At 47.9% G+C, this 16950-nt stretch overlaps 1 protein-coding gene across 1 annotated transcript in view; it reads right to left on the bottom strand.

Moving 5' to 3' along the window:
- Positions 1-7920: 7920 nt before the first annotated feature.
- The window catches only part of Steap3 (STEAP3 metalloreductase), a 38853-nt gene continuing 29823 nt past the window's right edge, over positions 7921-16950 (bottom strand). Inside the window, exon 5 of the mRNA XM_057770045.1 lies at positions 7921-9464. Coding sequence (XP_057626028.1) covers positions 9183-9464 — 282 coding nt within the window. The 3' untranslated portion in view covers positions 7921-9182. The remainder of the gene's footprint in view (positions 9465-16950) is intronic.

Below are 16950 nucleotides of genomic sequence, written 5' to 3'. Positions count from 1 at the left end.
TTCATTGATTCTTTGGATTGTTTTCTGTGTTTCTATTTTGTTGATTTCAGCCCTCAATTTGATTATTTCCAGTCTTCTACTTCTCCTAGGTGAGTCTGCTTCTTTTTTTTCTAAAGCTTTCAGGTGGGCTATTAAGTCTCCAATGTGTGCTTTCTCCGTTTTCTTTAAGTGGGCACTTAGTGCTATGAACTTTCCTCTTAGCACTGCTTTCATAGTGTCCCATAGGTTTGAGTATGTTGAGTCTTCGTTTTCATTGAATTCAAGAAAGACTTTAATTTCTTTCTTTATTTCTTCCTTGATCCAGGTGAGGTTCAGTAGTTGACTGTCCAGTTTCCATGAGTTCATAGGCTTTCTGGGGATAGCATTGTTGTTGAATTCTAACTTTAATCCATGGTGATCTGATAAGACACAGGTGGTTACCGATATTTTTTTGTAACTGTGTAAGTTTGCTTTGTTACCGAGTATGTGGTCTATTTTCGAGAAGGTTCCATGAGCTGCAGAGAAGAAGGTATATTCTTTCCTGTTTGGGTGGAATGTTCTATAGATGTCTGTTAAGTCCATTTGATTCATTACCTCCCTTAATCCTCTTATTTCTCTGTTAGGTTTCTGTCTGATTGACCTGTCCATTGGTGAGAGAGGAGTGTTGAAATCTCCTACTATTAGTGTGTGTGGTTTGATGACTGCCTTGAGTTTTAGTAACTTTTCTTTTACATAAGTGGGTGCTTTTATATTAGGGGCATATATATTCAGGATTGAGATTTCATCCTGGTGAATTGTTCCTTTTATGAGTAAAAAATGTCCATCTCCATCTCTTTTGATTGATTTTAGTTTGAAGTCAACTTTCTTAGAAATTAGTATGGCCACACCTGCTTGTTTCTTAGGTCCGTTTGCTTGATAAACCTTTTCCCAGCCCTTTACTCTGAGTAGATGTCTGTCTTTGTGGTTGAGGTGTGTTTCTTGTAAGCAGCAGAATGTTGGATCCTGTTTTCGTATCCAATCTCTTAGCCTGTGCCTCTTTATAGGTGAGTTGAGTCCATTGATATTAAGTGATATTAATGACCAGTGGTTGTTAATTCCGGTCATTTTTCCTTTCTTTCCTTCTTTCCTTTGGTAGTAGAGTTTGTGTGTTTCCCTTCTTCAAGTTGTGCTGGTGAAGGGTCATTAGATGTCTGAGTTATTGTGGGCATTGTTGGACTCCTTGGTTTGTGATTTTCCTTCAATTACTTTCTGAAGGGCTGGATTTGTGGCAACGTATTGTTTAAATTTGTTTTTATCCTGGAAAACTTTGTTTTCTCCATTTATAGTGAACGAAAGCTTGGCTGGGTATAGTAGTCTGGGCTTGCATCCATGGTCTCGTAGTTTCTGCAGTATATCTATCCAGGACCTTCTGGCTTTCATGGTTTCCATAGAGAAATCAGGTGTAAGTCTGATAGGTTTACCTTTATAGGTAACTTGACCTTTTTCCTTTGCAGCTCTTAATATTCTTTCTTTATTCTGTATGTTTTGTGTTTTGATTATTATATGACGAGGAGATGTTTTTTTTTGATCCAGTCGATTTGGTGTTCTGTATGCTTCTTGGACCTTCAAAGGAATATCTTTCTTAAGGTTGGGAAAGTTTTCTTCTATAATTTTATTAAATATATTTTCTGGACCATTGAGCTGTACTTCTTCTCCTTCTTCTATCCCTATTATTCTTAGGTTTGGTCTTTTTATTGTGTCCCAGATTTCCTGAATGTTTTGTGATGAGAATTTGTTGGTTATGCTGTTTTCTTTGATCAGAGAGTTTATTTTCTCTATGGTATCTTCAGTGTCTGAGATTCTTTCTTCTATCTCTTGTAATCTGTTGGTGGTACTTGTCTCTGTAGTTCCTGTTCGTTTATTCAAATTTTCCATCTCCATCCTTCCCTCGGTTTGTGTTTTCTTTATTACTTCCACTTCATTCTTCAAGTCTTGAACCGTTTCCCTTACCTGTTTGATTACTTTTTCTTGTTTCTCTTGGTTTTCTTGGGTATCTTTGAGAGATTTATTCATTTCCTCTACCTTTTTGTTTGTAATCTCTAATTGGTTGTGGCAGTTTTTCACCTCCTGTTTAAGGTCCTCTATTATTTTCATAAAATTCACTTTTGAGTCGAATTCTTCTAATTCTTCTGGATTAGGGTGTAGACTTCTCATTTCGGGATTCCTGGATCCTGGTGATGTCACGTTGCCTTTCAAGTTGTTGGGGGAATTCTTGCATTGGCGCCTGCCCATCTTTTCCTTCAAATGGAGCCAGGAGAGGCCTGACGTCTTGGACCAGTCTTTGCTGTGACTAACTCTCTAGGTGTATCTCCTCAGTGTAGGGGCAGGAACCGTTCCCTTCCAGATGAACTCCTCAACACCAAAACATGGATGCGTGGTATACCAATGACCCGCGTAAGGAAGGCCGAATGCAAGGGGTCGGTCGGGGTCCAGTAGAACACAGGCGGGGTCCAGTAGAACACAGGCGACACTGCAATACAAGCTGGAGGTGCCTGCGCTCCCTTTCGGGGGTTGCTGAGGCCTGCCCGCTAGGCAGGCACTCACCGCTCTGGTTGGGTAGCCTTAGTGTAGGGGTGTTTGTGCTCTCTACCGGGACCATCTGCCCCAGGATAGCACACACTCACCCGTCCCGATTAAACTTCTCGGCACCTACACAGGAACTCCTGGATGCCCCAATGAGCCAGGGACTAAGGGAAGTAGGGCGCAGGCAGAGCAGGTCCAGCAGATCACAGCAGAGACTGCAGCCCCAGCAGCGGGGGCCCGCTTTCCCTGGCGGGGACCTTGAGGCCTGCCCTCTAGTCAGGGACTCACTGCTCTGGGTTGGTAGCCTTAGTGAAATGGCAGGAAACTGTCCAGACAATCTCTTTTAAACTATATTTTTGTTTATTCTTTCAGAATAGCATTTTTATTTTATGCATGCATACAGTATGTTTTGATAAAATCTGCCCCATCCCTTCCCCTTTAATTGCTCTCAGACCTCCCCTGTCTTGTTTCTCTCACAACTTCATGGTATCTTTTGTTGGACCCACTGAGTCGAATTAGTGCTACTAGTATGTGCCTAGGTACGCTACCATCCATCGGAGCATGGGGATTTAGCAGGGGCCGACTCCCTAAAGAAAACAGATGATCCCTCCTGCATCAGCCATCCCCTGATAGTAGCTCCTCAGCCAGGGGTAAGGTCTCGTAGCCACGCCTCACAAGCTCTATCTTTTGAATGAAGAGTGCAGTCTATCTGTGTTCATTGCGGTGACTGCTCATTGGGCCTTGGCTAACACAGCCCCCTCTCTGTCTGTCTGTCTGTATTTCTTTCTCCCTTCTTCTCTCTCTCCCTCCTTCACTCTGTGAGTGTGTATGTGATTTTGCACACATTTTTGTGTGATGTGTGGGCTGGAGGTCAGCCTCAGGTGCTGGTCCTTACTTTCCACCTTGTTTTGATACAATCTTTTGCTCAGTGCTGTGTACTCTAGGTTAACTGGTCCTTGATCTCCTAGGGAGTCTCCTGTGTTCCCATCTCCCCGAGGCATCCCTGGGACTACATACTCTGATTTTTATGTGCAGCAAGTGTTTTCATCCACTGAGCCAGCCCCCCCACTTCTTCCCTAAAGTTCTAGGAAAGAATGTACACACGTGCAGCACCCCGACTTAGGAAGAGTTGTACAGACAGCTGAGCTTTCTTATCCTTGCTCCTCCCAGAACAGGGTGCCCTGCAGTGCCACAGCCCCGTGATCTCAATGACTCCTGGATAGAAAACCTAGCATGGATGCCTCCTGAGCTCCTCAGGTGTAGTGGGAAGGGGGCACACGGAGGCTGGTTTCTGTCCTGGTGGCATCCTTGTGCTGGAAGGCAGGCTCTCAGGGACTCGGGGCTCCTGTTCACTGACTGTGAGCAGGAAACCCTGGAGCCGGACTCCTGGCTCTGCCTCAGTAGACGCTGATGTCTAGGTTTATGCAAAAACTCAGGGCTGTGGATTTGTGTTGGAAAGACCCTGTCAGAACTGGGGATTCAGGGGGTTGAGAGAGTTTAGACATTGGTGAGTTCACCTCAGTGCACAATGACATCCTTATTGTTTTCTAGAAACATACTCATTTTGCCCTCATTTTTTTTTTTAACAAGATTGTTTGCATCCCAGATTGGTCTCAGACTTTCTACAGAGCCAAGGATGATCTGGAACTTCTGATTCTCCTCACAAGTGCTGGAGTTGAAGGTTTGTACCACCATGTCTGGTTTATATGGTGCTGGGGATCAAACCCAAGGGAGGCTTCATGTGTGTGTAAAATCCTAACTTGAGCATGGTGCATGCGTTTTCAATTCTAGCACTTGGGAGACAGAGGCAGGTGGGTCTCTATTAGTTCAAGACCAGCCTGGTCTACATAGTCACGGGCTGGCCAAGGCTACATAATAAGACTCTGTCTCAAAGCATAATACATACTTATATTTGTAAATGTTAAATATGCAAATAAATAAAGACGATCACTTCCTTTCTGTCTTTTAAGAGCTGTGATACTATTTTCTGTTTTCCGCCAACATGTCAGGAAATCTCTTATGGTTCCATGACTGTAGGTGACCCGTCTTTTTGTCTTTCCTGGCTGCTTCTCAGAGTTGCTCGCTGGGTCTGAATGTGGCTTACATTTAATTTGTTTCCCTGCCTGCTGGTGAACACTATGCTCTCTGCTTCAGTGAGATCCCAGTCTTACTGGCTTTAGCAAATCTTGGCTTTCCCCTCTTCACAATTTGCCTTCCCACAGTTCTTTCCGTGTCCAACTCCAGTAATTGGTGGTGTGTGAGTCTCCTTTTCTATCTTAAGTATTTTTATTCACTTTATACGTATGAATATTTGCCTGTGTGTATGGATGTGCCCCATGTGCAAACCTGTTGGAGCCCCTAGAATAGGGTTTGCAGATGTGTGTGAGCCACCATGTGGGTGCTGGGAATCTTATACAAGAGGATCAGGCGTTATTAACCTCTGAACCAGCTCTCCAGCCTCTCCCCCCTTTCACATATTTTTATTTGGAATGTGTGTGCATTTGTGTGTGTGTGCGCGTGCTCACGTGCATGTGTACACACCCAATTGTGAACCATGTGTACTCAGGTGCCTACTGAGACCAGATATGGGATCCCTGGGAGCTGGAATTACAGGTGCTTGTGAGCCACCTACTGTGAGTACTGGGCACTGATCTCCCGTCTTCTGCAAGAGCAGCAAATGCTCTTCACCTGTGCCACATCGCCTGCCCCAGGACCATTAGTATCTCTTTAGTTTTAACTGCTTTTCCTTTTGAAAAAATGTATTATTGTTTTATTTTATGTGTATGGATGTTTCACCTGCACGTTTGTCTCTGCATCACATGAATACCTGGTGCCTGCGGAGGCCAGAAGGTGTTAGGTCCCCTGGGACTGGAGTTGCTGAGGGTTGTGAGCCATCCTGTAGATGCTAGAGACTGAGTCCCAGTCTTCTGGAAGAGCAGCAAGTGCTCTTAACCAAAAACTCATCTCTCCATCTCTTTTAAAAATACTTTAATCAATTTCTTGAGAATTTCATACATGCACAACATGGATTTTGATCATATTTACCTTCAATTCATCCCCCTGCGTCTCCCAAATCCTCTCTTACTTGCTAACAACCTCATGACTTTGTTGTTGATGATTTAACATCCCACTGAGTTCAGTTTGTGCTGCCCATATATTCATGGGGCAGGGACCATCCACTGGAACGTGGTCAGTCTACCAGGACCACACCCTTGAAAAAGGGTCTCCCTACTCCAGAAGCCATCAACTGTCAGTAGCGCTCAGCTGGAGGCAGAATACCCTTGAGTGACTCCATCTTGTTCAGGCAGCCATGGCTGCCGGGGGTTCCGGGATGCAGTGGTTCGGTAATGTCTGGAAGACACCAGTTCTGCTCTCTGAGGTCCCTGGGGATGCTGCTATGCTCTCACCTGTGGTTTGTTGAAGGTGAGCTGGTGTGAGCAAAGTTGTTTTTCACCGGGAAGCACCCAATAGGCAGTAGCCCTTTGTTCGCCCCATTTATTTTCGGCCCCACTAATTTTTTTGCTTCCTGAGAGTTCAGTGGAACCTTAAAAAGAGTGTTTTCAAGGCCAGTGAGAAAAGCCATGTGCTCCTGAGACCTGAGCTCCGTCCCAGAGTCTACATGGTGGAAGCAGAAGACTGACTCATGTTTTCAGTCCAGAGACTGGATGTAGCAGGATGGATCTTGGAAGCGGAAGCCTGATGGGTAGGGAAACTTTTCGCTAATGACTAAGGCGGTGTTTTGAAAACTAGGTTCATCCTACATGGAGAACTTACAGAAACAAGCCAGGTTTCTGGTCCAATAAATGAAATCAGCTCTTGGTAAACAGGGCCACGTTACTCACCTCGTGGGCGGGGAGGTAGGGCTCACATGGCCAGCACATCCAAGTTTCTACTGTGTATGAAGCAGTGGGGTTTCTGAATGCTATCAGAGAGCTAATTCAGCAGAGATCAACTATGTTTGATTATAGAATTATAGAAATTTGTGAGGCAAAAAAAAAGTACTTTATATGCTTCCAGGAAATATACAGTTTTGTGTGTGTGTGTGTGTGTGTGTGTGTGTGTGTGCGCGTGTTCATGTGTGTGTAGGCTAGAGGACAACCCTGCCTTTCACTTCTCTGGCACTGTGGTTTTTACAGCCCCGATTGCGCCGTGGGGACCTTGCCTGCTCCATCACTGGCCTGTCACTCCTCAGTCGCCACGTCCAGCACAGATTAATGCTCAGCCTGGCGACCCCTCCACCTACCTGGCCGAGTGAGCACAGGCTCTGGAACTGGATGAATCCACAAAGGAGCCAATGCTCATGTGATCCAATTGCCAGAGAGGAAAGTCTGAAGTTTAAAAGGCAGCTGTGCCCTGTCACCGCTTCTGAGACAGCTCTGTACGATGAGACAGGGTGGCTGCGCCCACCACAGACTGCATGCCCACTTCAGGCTGTGCCGTTTAGTTCCTAGAGCACCGGGCTGGGGCACTCTGGAACCCAAACAATAAAGACATTACCAGGCTTAGGGAGTGGCCAGCCTCCTATAAGCTGCTGACTGCCAGGGATGTGAGAAGCAGGGACAGATGCAAGTTTGGGACCAAGTACACGGTCCACCTGCCATCCATGAGCTGATTGACAAGTACCCACTTCCCATCTGTAAGCAGTTGCAGCAGACGTAGGGCAAGGAAAGGGGGGAAGTTCCACTGCTCCCTTGGGAACATTTCTCCAGAGAGACGGAGAAGGCAGTATATCCCTACCAGATGGGACCACTCATGGCTTCCACTTTTGCTATTTCCATTGTTCCTCTTGCTTTTGGTCAGCAGGGAAGTCATCGGCCCCTGTTATGTTGAAATCTCTGCTTTGCCTCCAGTGGTCTTCTCTGTGGGCCATGTTCGGGTCCTAGGCCCTGTTCCTGGAACAGGATACCTGCTGCCCATACCTACAAGAAGCAGCCTGACTCTCCAGTGTGACACTTCTGCCCATCATGGGCCTAGTGAGAGGTTCTTGCACTGGACTTCTGTCCCTTTCTCACTTAAGGACCCTCATGATGCCTGCCTGGTGGGAAGAGGAGCATCTCATCCTGTGTACATTGGCGGGTCCTTCTTCCTTCCCTGCATCAAAAGATGCTTCCTGGCCCAGGGGAGCCCCATGGGATCACTGTTCTGTAATGGTGGCAGATCACTCCATCTCTGCAGGATTTGGGGGGACTGTGCTGAGTGTGGATGCCACAGGGCTGGGAGGATAGATGCCCTCTGCCCTGGGTATGTTCTGGCCTCCTGCCCCTCCCAGCTGTTTTGAATTATAATGTATGGTCTATTCAGGACTTCCGGGACTGCAGACAGACTGAAGCACACATGCACACACTCACACACATAAGTTACATTTCCCCTTATGGACCCATGGTTAGGACTAATTAATAAACCAAGCACAGGAAGACAGTAATACAAGCAATGACAACGAAGGAAATTGTAGCTATAATAAAATGAGAGTATGATCTCTTTAAGAATTCAAAAAACAATATCTGCAGACTTTTGTGGTTGAACATATCTGAGAGGCAAAAGCATGGACAATGGGGGCCGTGGAACCCCCATAGGAGGAGCATGGAGCCAATGTGGTTTCTGGGTGCTCAGAAGGTAGGCTGTCTGCACAAAAGCAACAGGGGTGCCTGTTACTCTCCTTGGGGACCAATTTTAATGAAGGTAGTCTCCCCCCAACCCCAGGGCGTATCCAAGAGGTTTGGCTGGTTATTTTCTGCAGGCTCTGATGCCCCCTACCCCACCCCCCACCTTGGGCTGCTCCGACAGGCGTCTGTTCCATCCAGGGAGATGTCCAAGTTAATGACGGGAAAGGCGAGAAGGCACAGCGGTTTAAAGGAGGGTCACCACCGACTTAATGGAGGAGAACAATTAGACTTCTGAAGACCACGTTCATTAATGGCTCCAGCGAGGAGGCGACTTCACACCTTCAGAGAAGGAGCAATTTGCAGGTTCCACGGTGACTCTGGACCTTCAGGGAGGAGGGACAGTCTCCTCAGCTCAGCTAGGATCAGATGCGGCAGCTTCAGATCCTTCCCTGGAGAAAGGACAGGCCTGCAAAAGCTCCTGCATGAATTCCAGGGCGCCTTGGTGAGCCCCACCCCCACATGCTCAGGACAGCAGGAGGGTCCGCACCTAGTCCCTCTGTACCCTCAGGCCTCCTTCTTAGCCCTGGGGGTGGGGTGGGGCAGGCTGCATCAGGGGCAGCTCTTGGCCCAGCTCTGCACCAACTTTAGGCTGTAGCTAACAGGGGATACAGAGAATAAGGACTAAAGACCCAACAAAATACAAATCTCTCCTATACCAAGTGTGCGTCTGCCTCTGCCAATGTTACAAGGGTGGGATCTGCTACTCAATGTGTGGCACTTGTTTTGAAATACATAAGTTGAAATATAGGGACCCAGCTTCTTAGTTAAGTAAGAATAATAGCAAATCCTATTATATATGTATTATATATGAATACATATCACACGCGTGGTGTGTCACTCTGAATACCATGGCGTAACCTGCATCCCAGGAATCCAGATCTCAATCACCTATCCGTATATCATCACTCCATCTGCAGCATCCAGAAAAGACTCAGCTCAGGGCCCCCACAAGCTGTGCCTGTCTCCATTTCCAGGGCCTCACACGTGGCTTGTTTTCTCCCCCCGCATGTGGTCGGCAGGCAGCATGAACTTGACAGCACCATCTTTCTCCCAGCCTCTGCGGATCTTGGTGAGTCTGCGGCTGAGGCAGGGAAGGAGGAAGAGGCCCTTGGCCAGGATGATCACACAGGGCAGGAGCAGCGTGAGTGTGAACGTAGGCGGCAGGTAGAACTTGTAGTGGTTTTCTTCAAAGGCACGGGTCCAGCCATAGGTGAGTGTGTGCAGCGTGCTCAGCATCAGGGCCACGAAGCCCAGCGTGGACTGTGGGAAGAAAGGAGGCGGAAATGAGAGAGGAGGACCACGGATGCGAGAGCTCTGCTGAATTCCAATCCCAGCCCCACTTCTTTCTCCTATATTTTTTTCTACTTTTTATTTGGTGTGTGGAGGTCAGAGGCCAGCTTGAGGAAGTGACTTTTCTCCCTCCCCATATGAGTCTCAGAGATGAAGCTTAGCTTGGCAGCCTTGGCAACCGCAACTACCTCAACTACCGAGCTATGTTGCTGGCCCTGGCCCTCCGCCCTCCTCTCTCTCCTTCACTTCTTCTGAACTGGGCTTCTCATCCAGTCTAGCCTCAAACTCAGTATCTAGCTGAGGATGGCCTTGACCTCCTGATCTCCCCTGTGGAGGAGAGAATCCAGGGCTTTTTTTTGCCCGCCACCTAAGCTACAACCCAAGCCCTCTGCTCTTCCTACGGGTGGCACAATGATTATTTCCTAAACCATCTGGGCGGACTCCAGTGTCCCTGGATGAAAACAGGAGCCATACTTCCAGACTAACGGCATTTAAGGATTGACAGACAACCATGCCTTTCGTCCTCTTTTGCATCTTCTTCCAACTATGACATTTGGACTTCTGATGATTCCCAGGAAACTTTTAGATAGAATTATACCGAAGGCGCTTTTAAAAAACATTCTATTGATTTCATATGTATTAGAATAGAAACAAAAGCCTGCTAGCATGTAATGCCTGGCTGAGGTAAGGCTGAATCAAGAAGGGAATTCATTATAAATTGTCTTAAAGAGAAACAGGTAGCTGGACATGGTGGAACGCTCCTTTAATGCCGTCACTCGAGAGGCAGAGGTTGGCAGATCTCTGTGAGTTCGAGGCCAGCCTGGTCTACACAGTGGCTAGGACAGCCAGAGCTTCATAGTGAGACCCCATCCCAGACAGACATTTAGATGATAGAGAAACACAAGGTAAAGAGTTTGCTGGTTTGCGTACAGGACTCAGCACCAGCAGTGACGGTGGCTCCAGGGGCCTGTAGTCTGGTGACCTGGCACTGTACAGAAAACCTCACATGACCACCAGGACGCACTGTGTTTGTTGACTTCATCTCCTACCCAGCACTAACTTAGAACCTCATCAGCCATATCTCTCACTTGGAAAAACTGAATGGTGTTGTAGTCTTATGAGCATTGCTGCCCCAGACGGAACTGTCTGAACATTCTTACAATAGTTTCCCACCCTTGCAGGTATAAGTGGCTTTTGCAAGTTATTTCCAGGCAAGAACAGCCAATGGACACTGGACTCTCACTTTCCCTTTCCTCCTCTACTTCCTTCTTTGTTTTTGTTTTTTATTTTTTTGAGACAGGGTTTTTCTGTGTAGTTCTGACTGTCCTGAAACTTTCTCTGTAGTTCAAGCTGGCCTCAAACTCAGAGACCCACCTGCTTCTGCCTCCCGAGTGCTGGGATTAAAGGTGCGCAACCTCCTGGCCCAGGCTGCATTCTCATGGATCACAGACAGGAGATGCTGATCTTGTCATGCCCTGCTGGGATTGACTGGCAGTGGTCCTGAGCACAGTGTGTCATCAACTTCAGTAACAAGCAGGAGATTACAGCAACAAGCCTAAGCAAGGTGTGGGTGTGAGTATCGTGAGCTTTGTGGGGCAAAAGGAGAGGTCTAGACAACTCTGGATGAATTCTGTGACCACTAGAACCACTGAGGATTTAGGCTGGAGGATTATGTGGTGGTCATCATCAAGCAAAAAGCACTGCTTTCTTCAAGAAGCTGTCACACTGGTATGACCTAAAGAGGCTGCACATTCATGGGGCTGAGCTCCATAGACATTGGTTTGGGGCTTTCTAGAAAAGCAACAACAACTGGCCTCCTAGATTTCTTCCTAGCCAGGCCTGTCAACATAGCGTTGGGGGCTTGTCTGTGATGCCTCCTTGTTTGAGCTCACCTCAGATTCCATTCTAAAAGGGACTGGGGTCTGGTGGGGCTGGGGGCTGGCTCAGTGGGAAAGCCTCTGCCTAGCCTAGCATGTAGAAAATCCCGGGGTCCATCCACAGCACAGCAAAACTGAAATAGTACAGATGAATAGATGGGGCTATCATGCGTTGCGCTTTATCCTTGCCACTTGCACCTGCTCTTGTATTAAACCAGGATGGTGAGTTCCAGCCAGAGAAAGAGCATCACTCAGAAGGATTTGCTTGTGATGTTCCAGTGAAGCATCACAACAAACATTTCCCAGTGGCTGCACACTGTATTCATGGGTAGCTGCCTGGATATATTTTTTTCCATTTTCCATTTGTGTGTGGGGAACACACATGTATGTGAATACACATGTGTGCATGCATATGTGTGTGTGTACGCACATAAGTGCATACATGTCATGTGGAGGTCTGAGATTAATGTTGGAATCATCTGTGATCGCTCTTCTACCTTATTAATTGAGGCAGGGTCTCTCAGTCAAACCCAGGGCTTGCTGATGAGCCTCGTTTCACTAGCTAGCTTGCTTAGGGTTCCCATCTCTATCTTCTGAGGTTGGAATTACAGGTGGGCCACCATGCCTACCCAGAATTCATGTGGGTTCTAGAAACTAAAACTCTGGTCCTCAAGTTGTGTGGCAAGCATTTTAACCACTGAGCCATCTTCCTCGCTCTGTTCCCGCTCTAAATAAGATACCCAAATGAAGTAAGAGCTCCCCTCCCCGTTCTCTCTCCACTGGATTTTATTTCTAAGTGTTGGTCAATTGGAGGCTGGCTCCAAACGGAAGCTGGATGTTAAAATCACCTGGGAAGCGCGTGGGGAAGCAGGAGTTGCACCACCCCAGCCCTGGGAAATTCAAATTCAACTAGTTTAGGGTGGAGCTCAGTCATCTGGTGTTTTTCAGAGTTCAGCAGATGATACAAATGTGTCACCAGGACTAAGCCACTAATTTTAGAAACCCTCTCACCCACACCCTTCTAGAACCCACGCAGGGCCCAGCACCCAGGCTGCTCTATTGGTGAGGGCCCAGCTCTAGTTCTTTAGAGAACCACGGACCCCATGTGTGCCACAGGCTTCCTGATACGCAAGCAGCAGTAAGACCCCACAGAGGCCAAGGACGGTGAGGGCCCAGCATCTCTTCTGTGATACGCCAGTGTTTGACCCATGTGGGCTCCTGTCTTCAGCACTCCATCTGAAGACTGAGAAGACCAGCATGCTGGTCCTATGGAGACCTTCCCGGGGTCCACCTGCCACCAGCCACAGGCAGCACCTCATAGCCCCTCTTTTCTTTGTTTTCTGCATCCCGTGATACACGTGCCAGGAATCCCAATTCTGGGCTAGTAGTTTCTAGCAGGGCTGATAGCCAGAAAGCCTTTAGATTTTCCAGGCCTGCTGGGAAGCCTCGATGTTTTCAGAGTTTGTTTTTCCTAAAATTCTCTCTGTCGTTGGGAACAATTTTTTTTTTAAAAAAAAAAAATTCTAGAATAACCAAAGGAAATGAGAAGAAAAAGAGCTGCCATGAAGCCATTAATAACCCCTCAAGACATACACACCAAGTCAGTGCCACTTCTGTTACACAGAAGCTGGTTAGCTGTGGCTACTGCTGGCACCCAAGTACCACAGCATGAAGGGTCTCGGCCATCTCTCATCAAGTGTGGGTCAGGCTAGTCCTTGTCATTATTTCAGACAGCGGCTGCATCAGGCAAGGTCAGAGGAAGTGCCTGTAACTCGGGGTCAGAACTAGGCTTTCAGGGCTGCACCAGGGTCATCTACGCAGGGGCTCTGCAGACCCCTGGACACCATAATGCTATGGAGTTTGACTGAATAGGGAAGGTTCAATACAGACTATGCTAAACAAAAACACCCAAACAAACACTAACCCAAACTGAAAACTTCTAACTCTATTGTGGGGGGGCTGGGGATACAGCTCAGGAGTGCACTGTTTGTCCAGCATGTTGAAGTCCCTGGGACCTACCCCCTGCCCCGCCCCCCCGCCATAAACAAGAACTGGTGTACACACACATAATCTCAGCATTTGGGAGGCAGAGGCAGGAGGGTCTATTCAAGGTCATCCTCAACTATGTAGCCAGTTTGAGGCTAGCCTGGGCTTCATGGGATCCTGTCTCCCAAAGGAAACAAATGAGTTAAGGGTATAAGTCAGCCCTGGATTTCATCACAGTCCCACAGAAACGGGTGTGATGGTACATGCCTGAGACCCCAGCACTTGGGAGGTTGAGGCAGAAGGATCAGGCAGGCATTCGATGTTTTCCGTGACTACACAGATTAAGTTTGAGGCCAGCCTGAACTAAATGGGACCCTGCCCCCAAAACTAAACAAAACAATACCCAAATCGCCTTGGAAACAAAAGGTTAAATGCAGGCATATGCAGTCTTTTAATGAGATCAGTATTTCGATGGCTCTCAGCTCAGCTAAATAGAGCATTCTAGGCCAAGGGTTGGCCCGGGCTCTTCGAAACACTAATAGGTTTCTAAATCCAATGGCTCTTCCCTGCTCCAGAAGGCCAGAGCTTCCCTCAAAACCCCCAGCTGAGCAGGGACTGTCTCTTTCGCTGACTTTGGGACCCTGCTTCTCATACTGGGTCGTCTTGCCCAGTCATAATACATGGGAGGTGCCCAGCCTAACTGCAGCTTGTTCGATGTGCCATGCTTTGTAGACACTTGCGGGAGACCTGCCCTTTCCTGGATGGAGAGGGAAGAGGAGGGGATTGGGGAAGTGGGAAGGAGCAATGAGGGAGAGGGACTGGGAGGGGAGGATGGTGGGGGAGGCTGTGGCCAGGATGTGAAATAAATAGATGAATTATAAAGAAAAAACCCAGCTGTTACTGGGCACAGAAAGCCTGCGCTTCCCATGGATCCTGCTCACATTCTTCCTTGTGGTCCTAGGTGGCTACAGGGAGGTGCTGAGTGGGAAGCTCCAAACCAAGGCGACAGGCGGCTGATGGAGCAGGAAGGCTCTGTTTCTGCCACTGGAGGGCAGCATGCACATTTAGGGTCACCCCGACTTCCAGGCTGTCCCTGAGCCCTTTGGTAGCAAGGCCCTATCTCTCTAGAAATGCTTTGTGCTTTAAAACCTGCTATGGACCTTTTTGATGGTGGCTGACAATAAGAAGTGCACTATGCATTACAAATGCCCAGAGCACAGCCAGGTATAACCCAGCATCGAGAAGGAGACACACAGAGATAGTAATAGTTGGGAGTTAGTCAACGCACATCCTCCCAGCTAGGCCAGCCTACGTAACACAGTCAGACACCGTTCCCCAAACCAAAACAAGCAGATAGTTGGTGCTTATCAGAGAGAGTAGGGCTGTGACCAGACACCCCAAGAAGAGTAGCCATGTGCTGTTTTCCTTTCACCCATAATTTTTCACGTTGTCTCACAAACATTTCTCTTATAGCATTAATTTCATTTTTCAGGAGTGCAAATTGAGAGTTGGGGGCAGGGGCATGGCCGGCCCACTTGCAGAGCAGGTGGTGCTGGCACTGAGGAGCCCCTGGCAGACCCTCCTCCACACTGGGTTCTCGGGAGAGAGAGCACGAGGTTTCTGGGGCTAGAGTGCAGACATCAGACCCCACTAAATGAATCCCTGCCGTTCCACCCACTCGCTTCAATATGTAAAGCAAAGCATGGCTTCTGGAGTCCCAGTCAGCTTTTGCTAACAAAACCAAATCCATAGGCTTCCTCCAGCAGCCAGAGCCGGAGCATGTAATCTACAGCTGCTTAAGGGAAGAACTTTCTGGAAAGGGAAGCGACCCACAGCCTGTTTTAATTGTGACCAAACCACATACCCAGGATCCTTGAGGCGGCAAGTGAGAAATCCGAGATTTGGGTGTGAGACAAACAGGGATTAGTGGCAGATCAAGAAAATTCCTTCCCTCCCCACCCTCTTAGGCCAGCCTGTGTCAGCCCTGAGCCCTCTCTTCTGGGAGAAGCACAGCCCTGGAGATTCACAGCCTTGCTTTAAAACTCAGCCACAACCGTTTGGTTCTAAGGTACGCTAAGGGTCTCAGTCACGAAGAATTAATTTGGATTATATAAGAGCAGTATTCTGTCACTGTCCCTCTGAGTCCTTGTTGAGCAGAGAAGCTGCCGATTGTGGTTGACAGTGGGGGTGGAGACGGCTGTTCTCTGCCCTGATACAATACGATTGGCAGGAGCCGAGATGAGTCAGCCTCCATCCACCACCAGAGGGATGAGTTGCTCTGCCAGCACTGACCCTCTTGTACTTTTTGAAGAACACTGGGGGGTGCCCAGGAAATTTGAGACATGTCCCCCATACGGGTTGTGTCCCTTACAATCTCTGCTCACCTTGCTCCCAGCTGTATCCTAGCCTATAGTGATGCCCGGTACAGTGTGTGTTCAGACTGGCCACTGCCTTGAAAACTGCAAGGAAACCCTTTCCCTGCAGCGTTGCGTCCCTGAGTGTTGGCAGCTGTGAGCTGAGAAACAGAATTGTGGTGGCGGTGTTCACAAATAGCCAGTTATCAGAAGTTTGTGTGTACAAACTGCACTAGAATCTCTGGTATGCCACGGTATACTGTGACTCTGTTACAGGAAGTAATCCATAATTTATGTATTGGAGAACTGCCACCTGTCTGTCTACCTATCATCATCGAGTCACGCATGCATTCATTCATCCATCTGTCTATCCATCTATCCATACACCTATACCAACATGAACCATCCTATCTATCTATCTATCTATCTATCTATCTATCTATCTATCTATCTATCTATCTATCTACTATCAATCTCTACAATCTCTATCATCTATCAGCATCTATCAATCAATATCTATGTCTGTCTGTCTGTCTATTTATCTATCTTTCTCTTACACATACTTAGCAAGTACTCTACCTCTAAGTGACACCCCAGTCTTCATACTTTTTTCTCTGAATTGGTCCAAGAAACATCATCATTTAGGAAACACTGCTTGATCTAATTACAGAGCCGTCCTCAAACCAGTTCCCACCTGTCCCACAGTGGAACCAGGCACCAGGTTGGGCTGAGGGTGTGTGTGTGTGTGTGTTGACGAAGGCTGAGCTGAGGGTGTGTGTGTGTCAGCAGAGGTTGAGCTGAGGGTGTGTGTGTGTGTGTGTCGATGGAGGTTGAGCTGAGGGTGTGTGTGTGTCAGCAGAGGTTGAGCTGAGGGTGTGTGTGTGTGTGTGTCGATGGAGGTTGAGCTGAGGGTGTGTGTGTGTGTTGATGGAGGTTGAGCTGAGGGTGTGTGTGTGTGTGTCGATGGAGGTTGAGCTGAGGGTGTGTGTGTGTGTCTGTGTGTTGATGGAGACTGGGCTGAGGGTGTGTGTGTGTCAGCAAAGGTTGAGCTGAGGGTGTGTGTGTGTGTGTGTTGACGAAGGCTGAGCTGAGGGTGTGTGTGTGTCAGCAGAGGCTGAGCTGAGGGTGTGTGTGTGTGTGTCGGTGGAGGTTGAGCTGAGGGTGTGTGTGTGTGTGTCGGTGGAGGTTGAGCTGAGGGTGTGTGTGTGTGTGTGTGTCGGTGGAGGTTGAGCTGAGGGT

Source organism: Chionomys nivalis, chromosome 5 (genome assembly GCF_950005125.1).
Source record: "Chionomys nivalis chromosome 5, mChiNiv1.1, whole genome shotgun sequence".
NCBI lineage: Eukaryota > Metazoa > Chordata > Mammalia > Rodentia > Cricetidae > Chionomys > Chionomys nivalis.
Note: the sequence above shows the minus strand (reverse complement) of the source record. Positions and strands in the feature narration are given on the sequence as shown.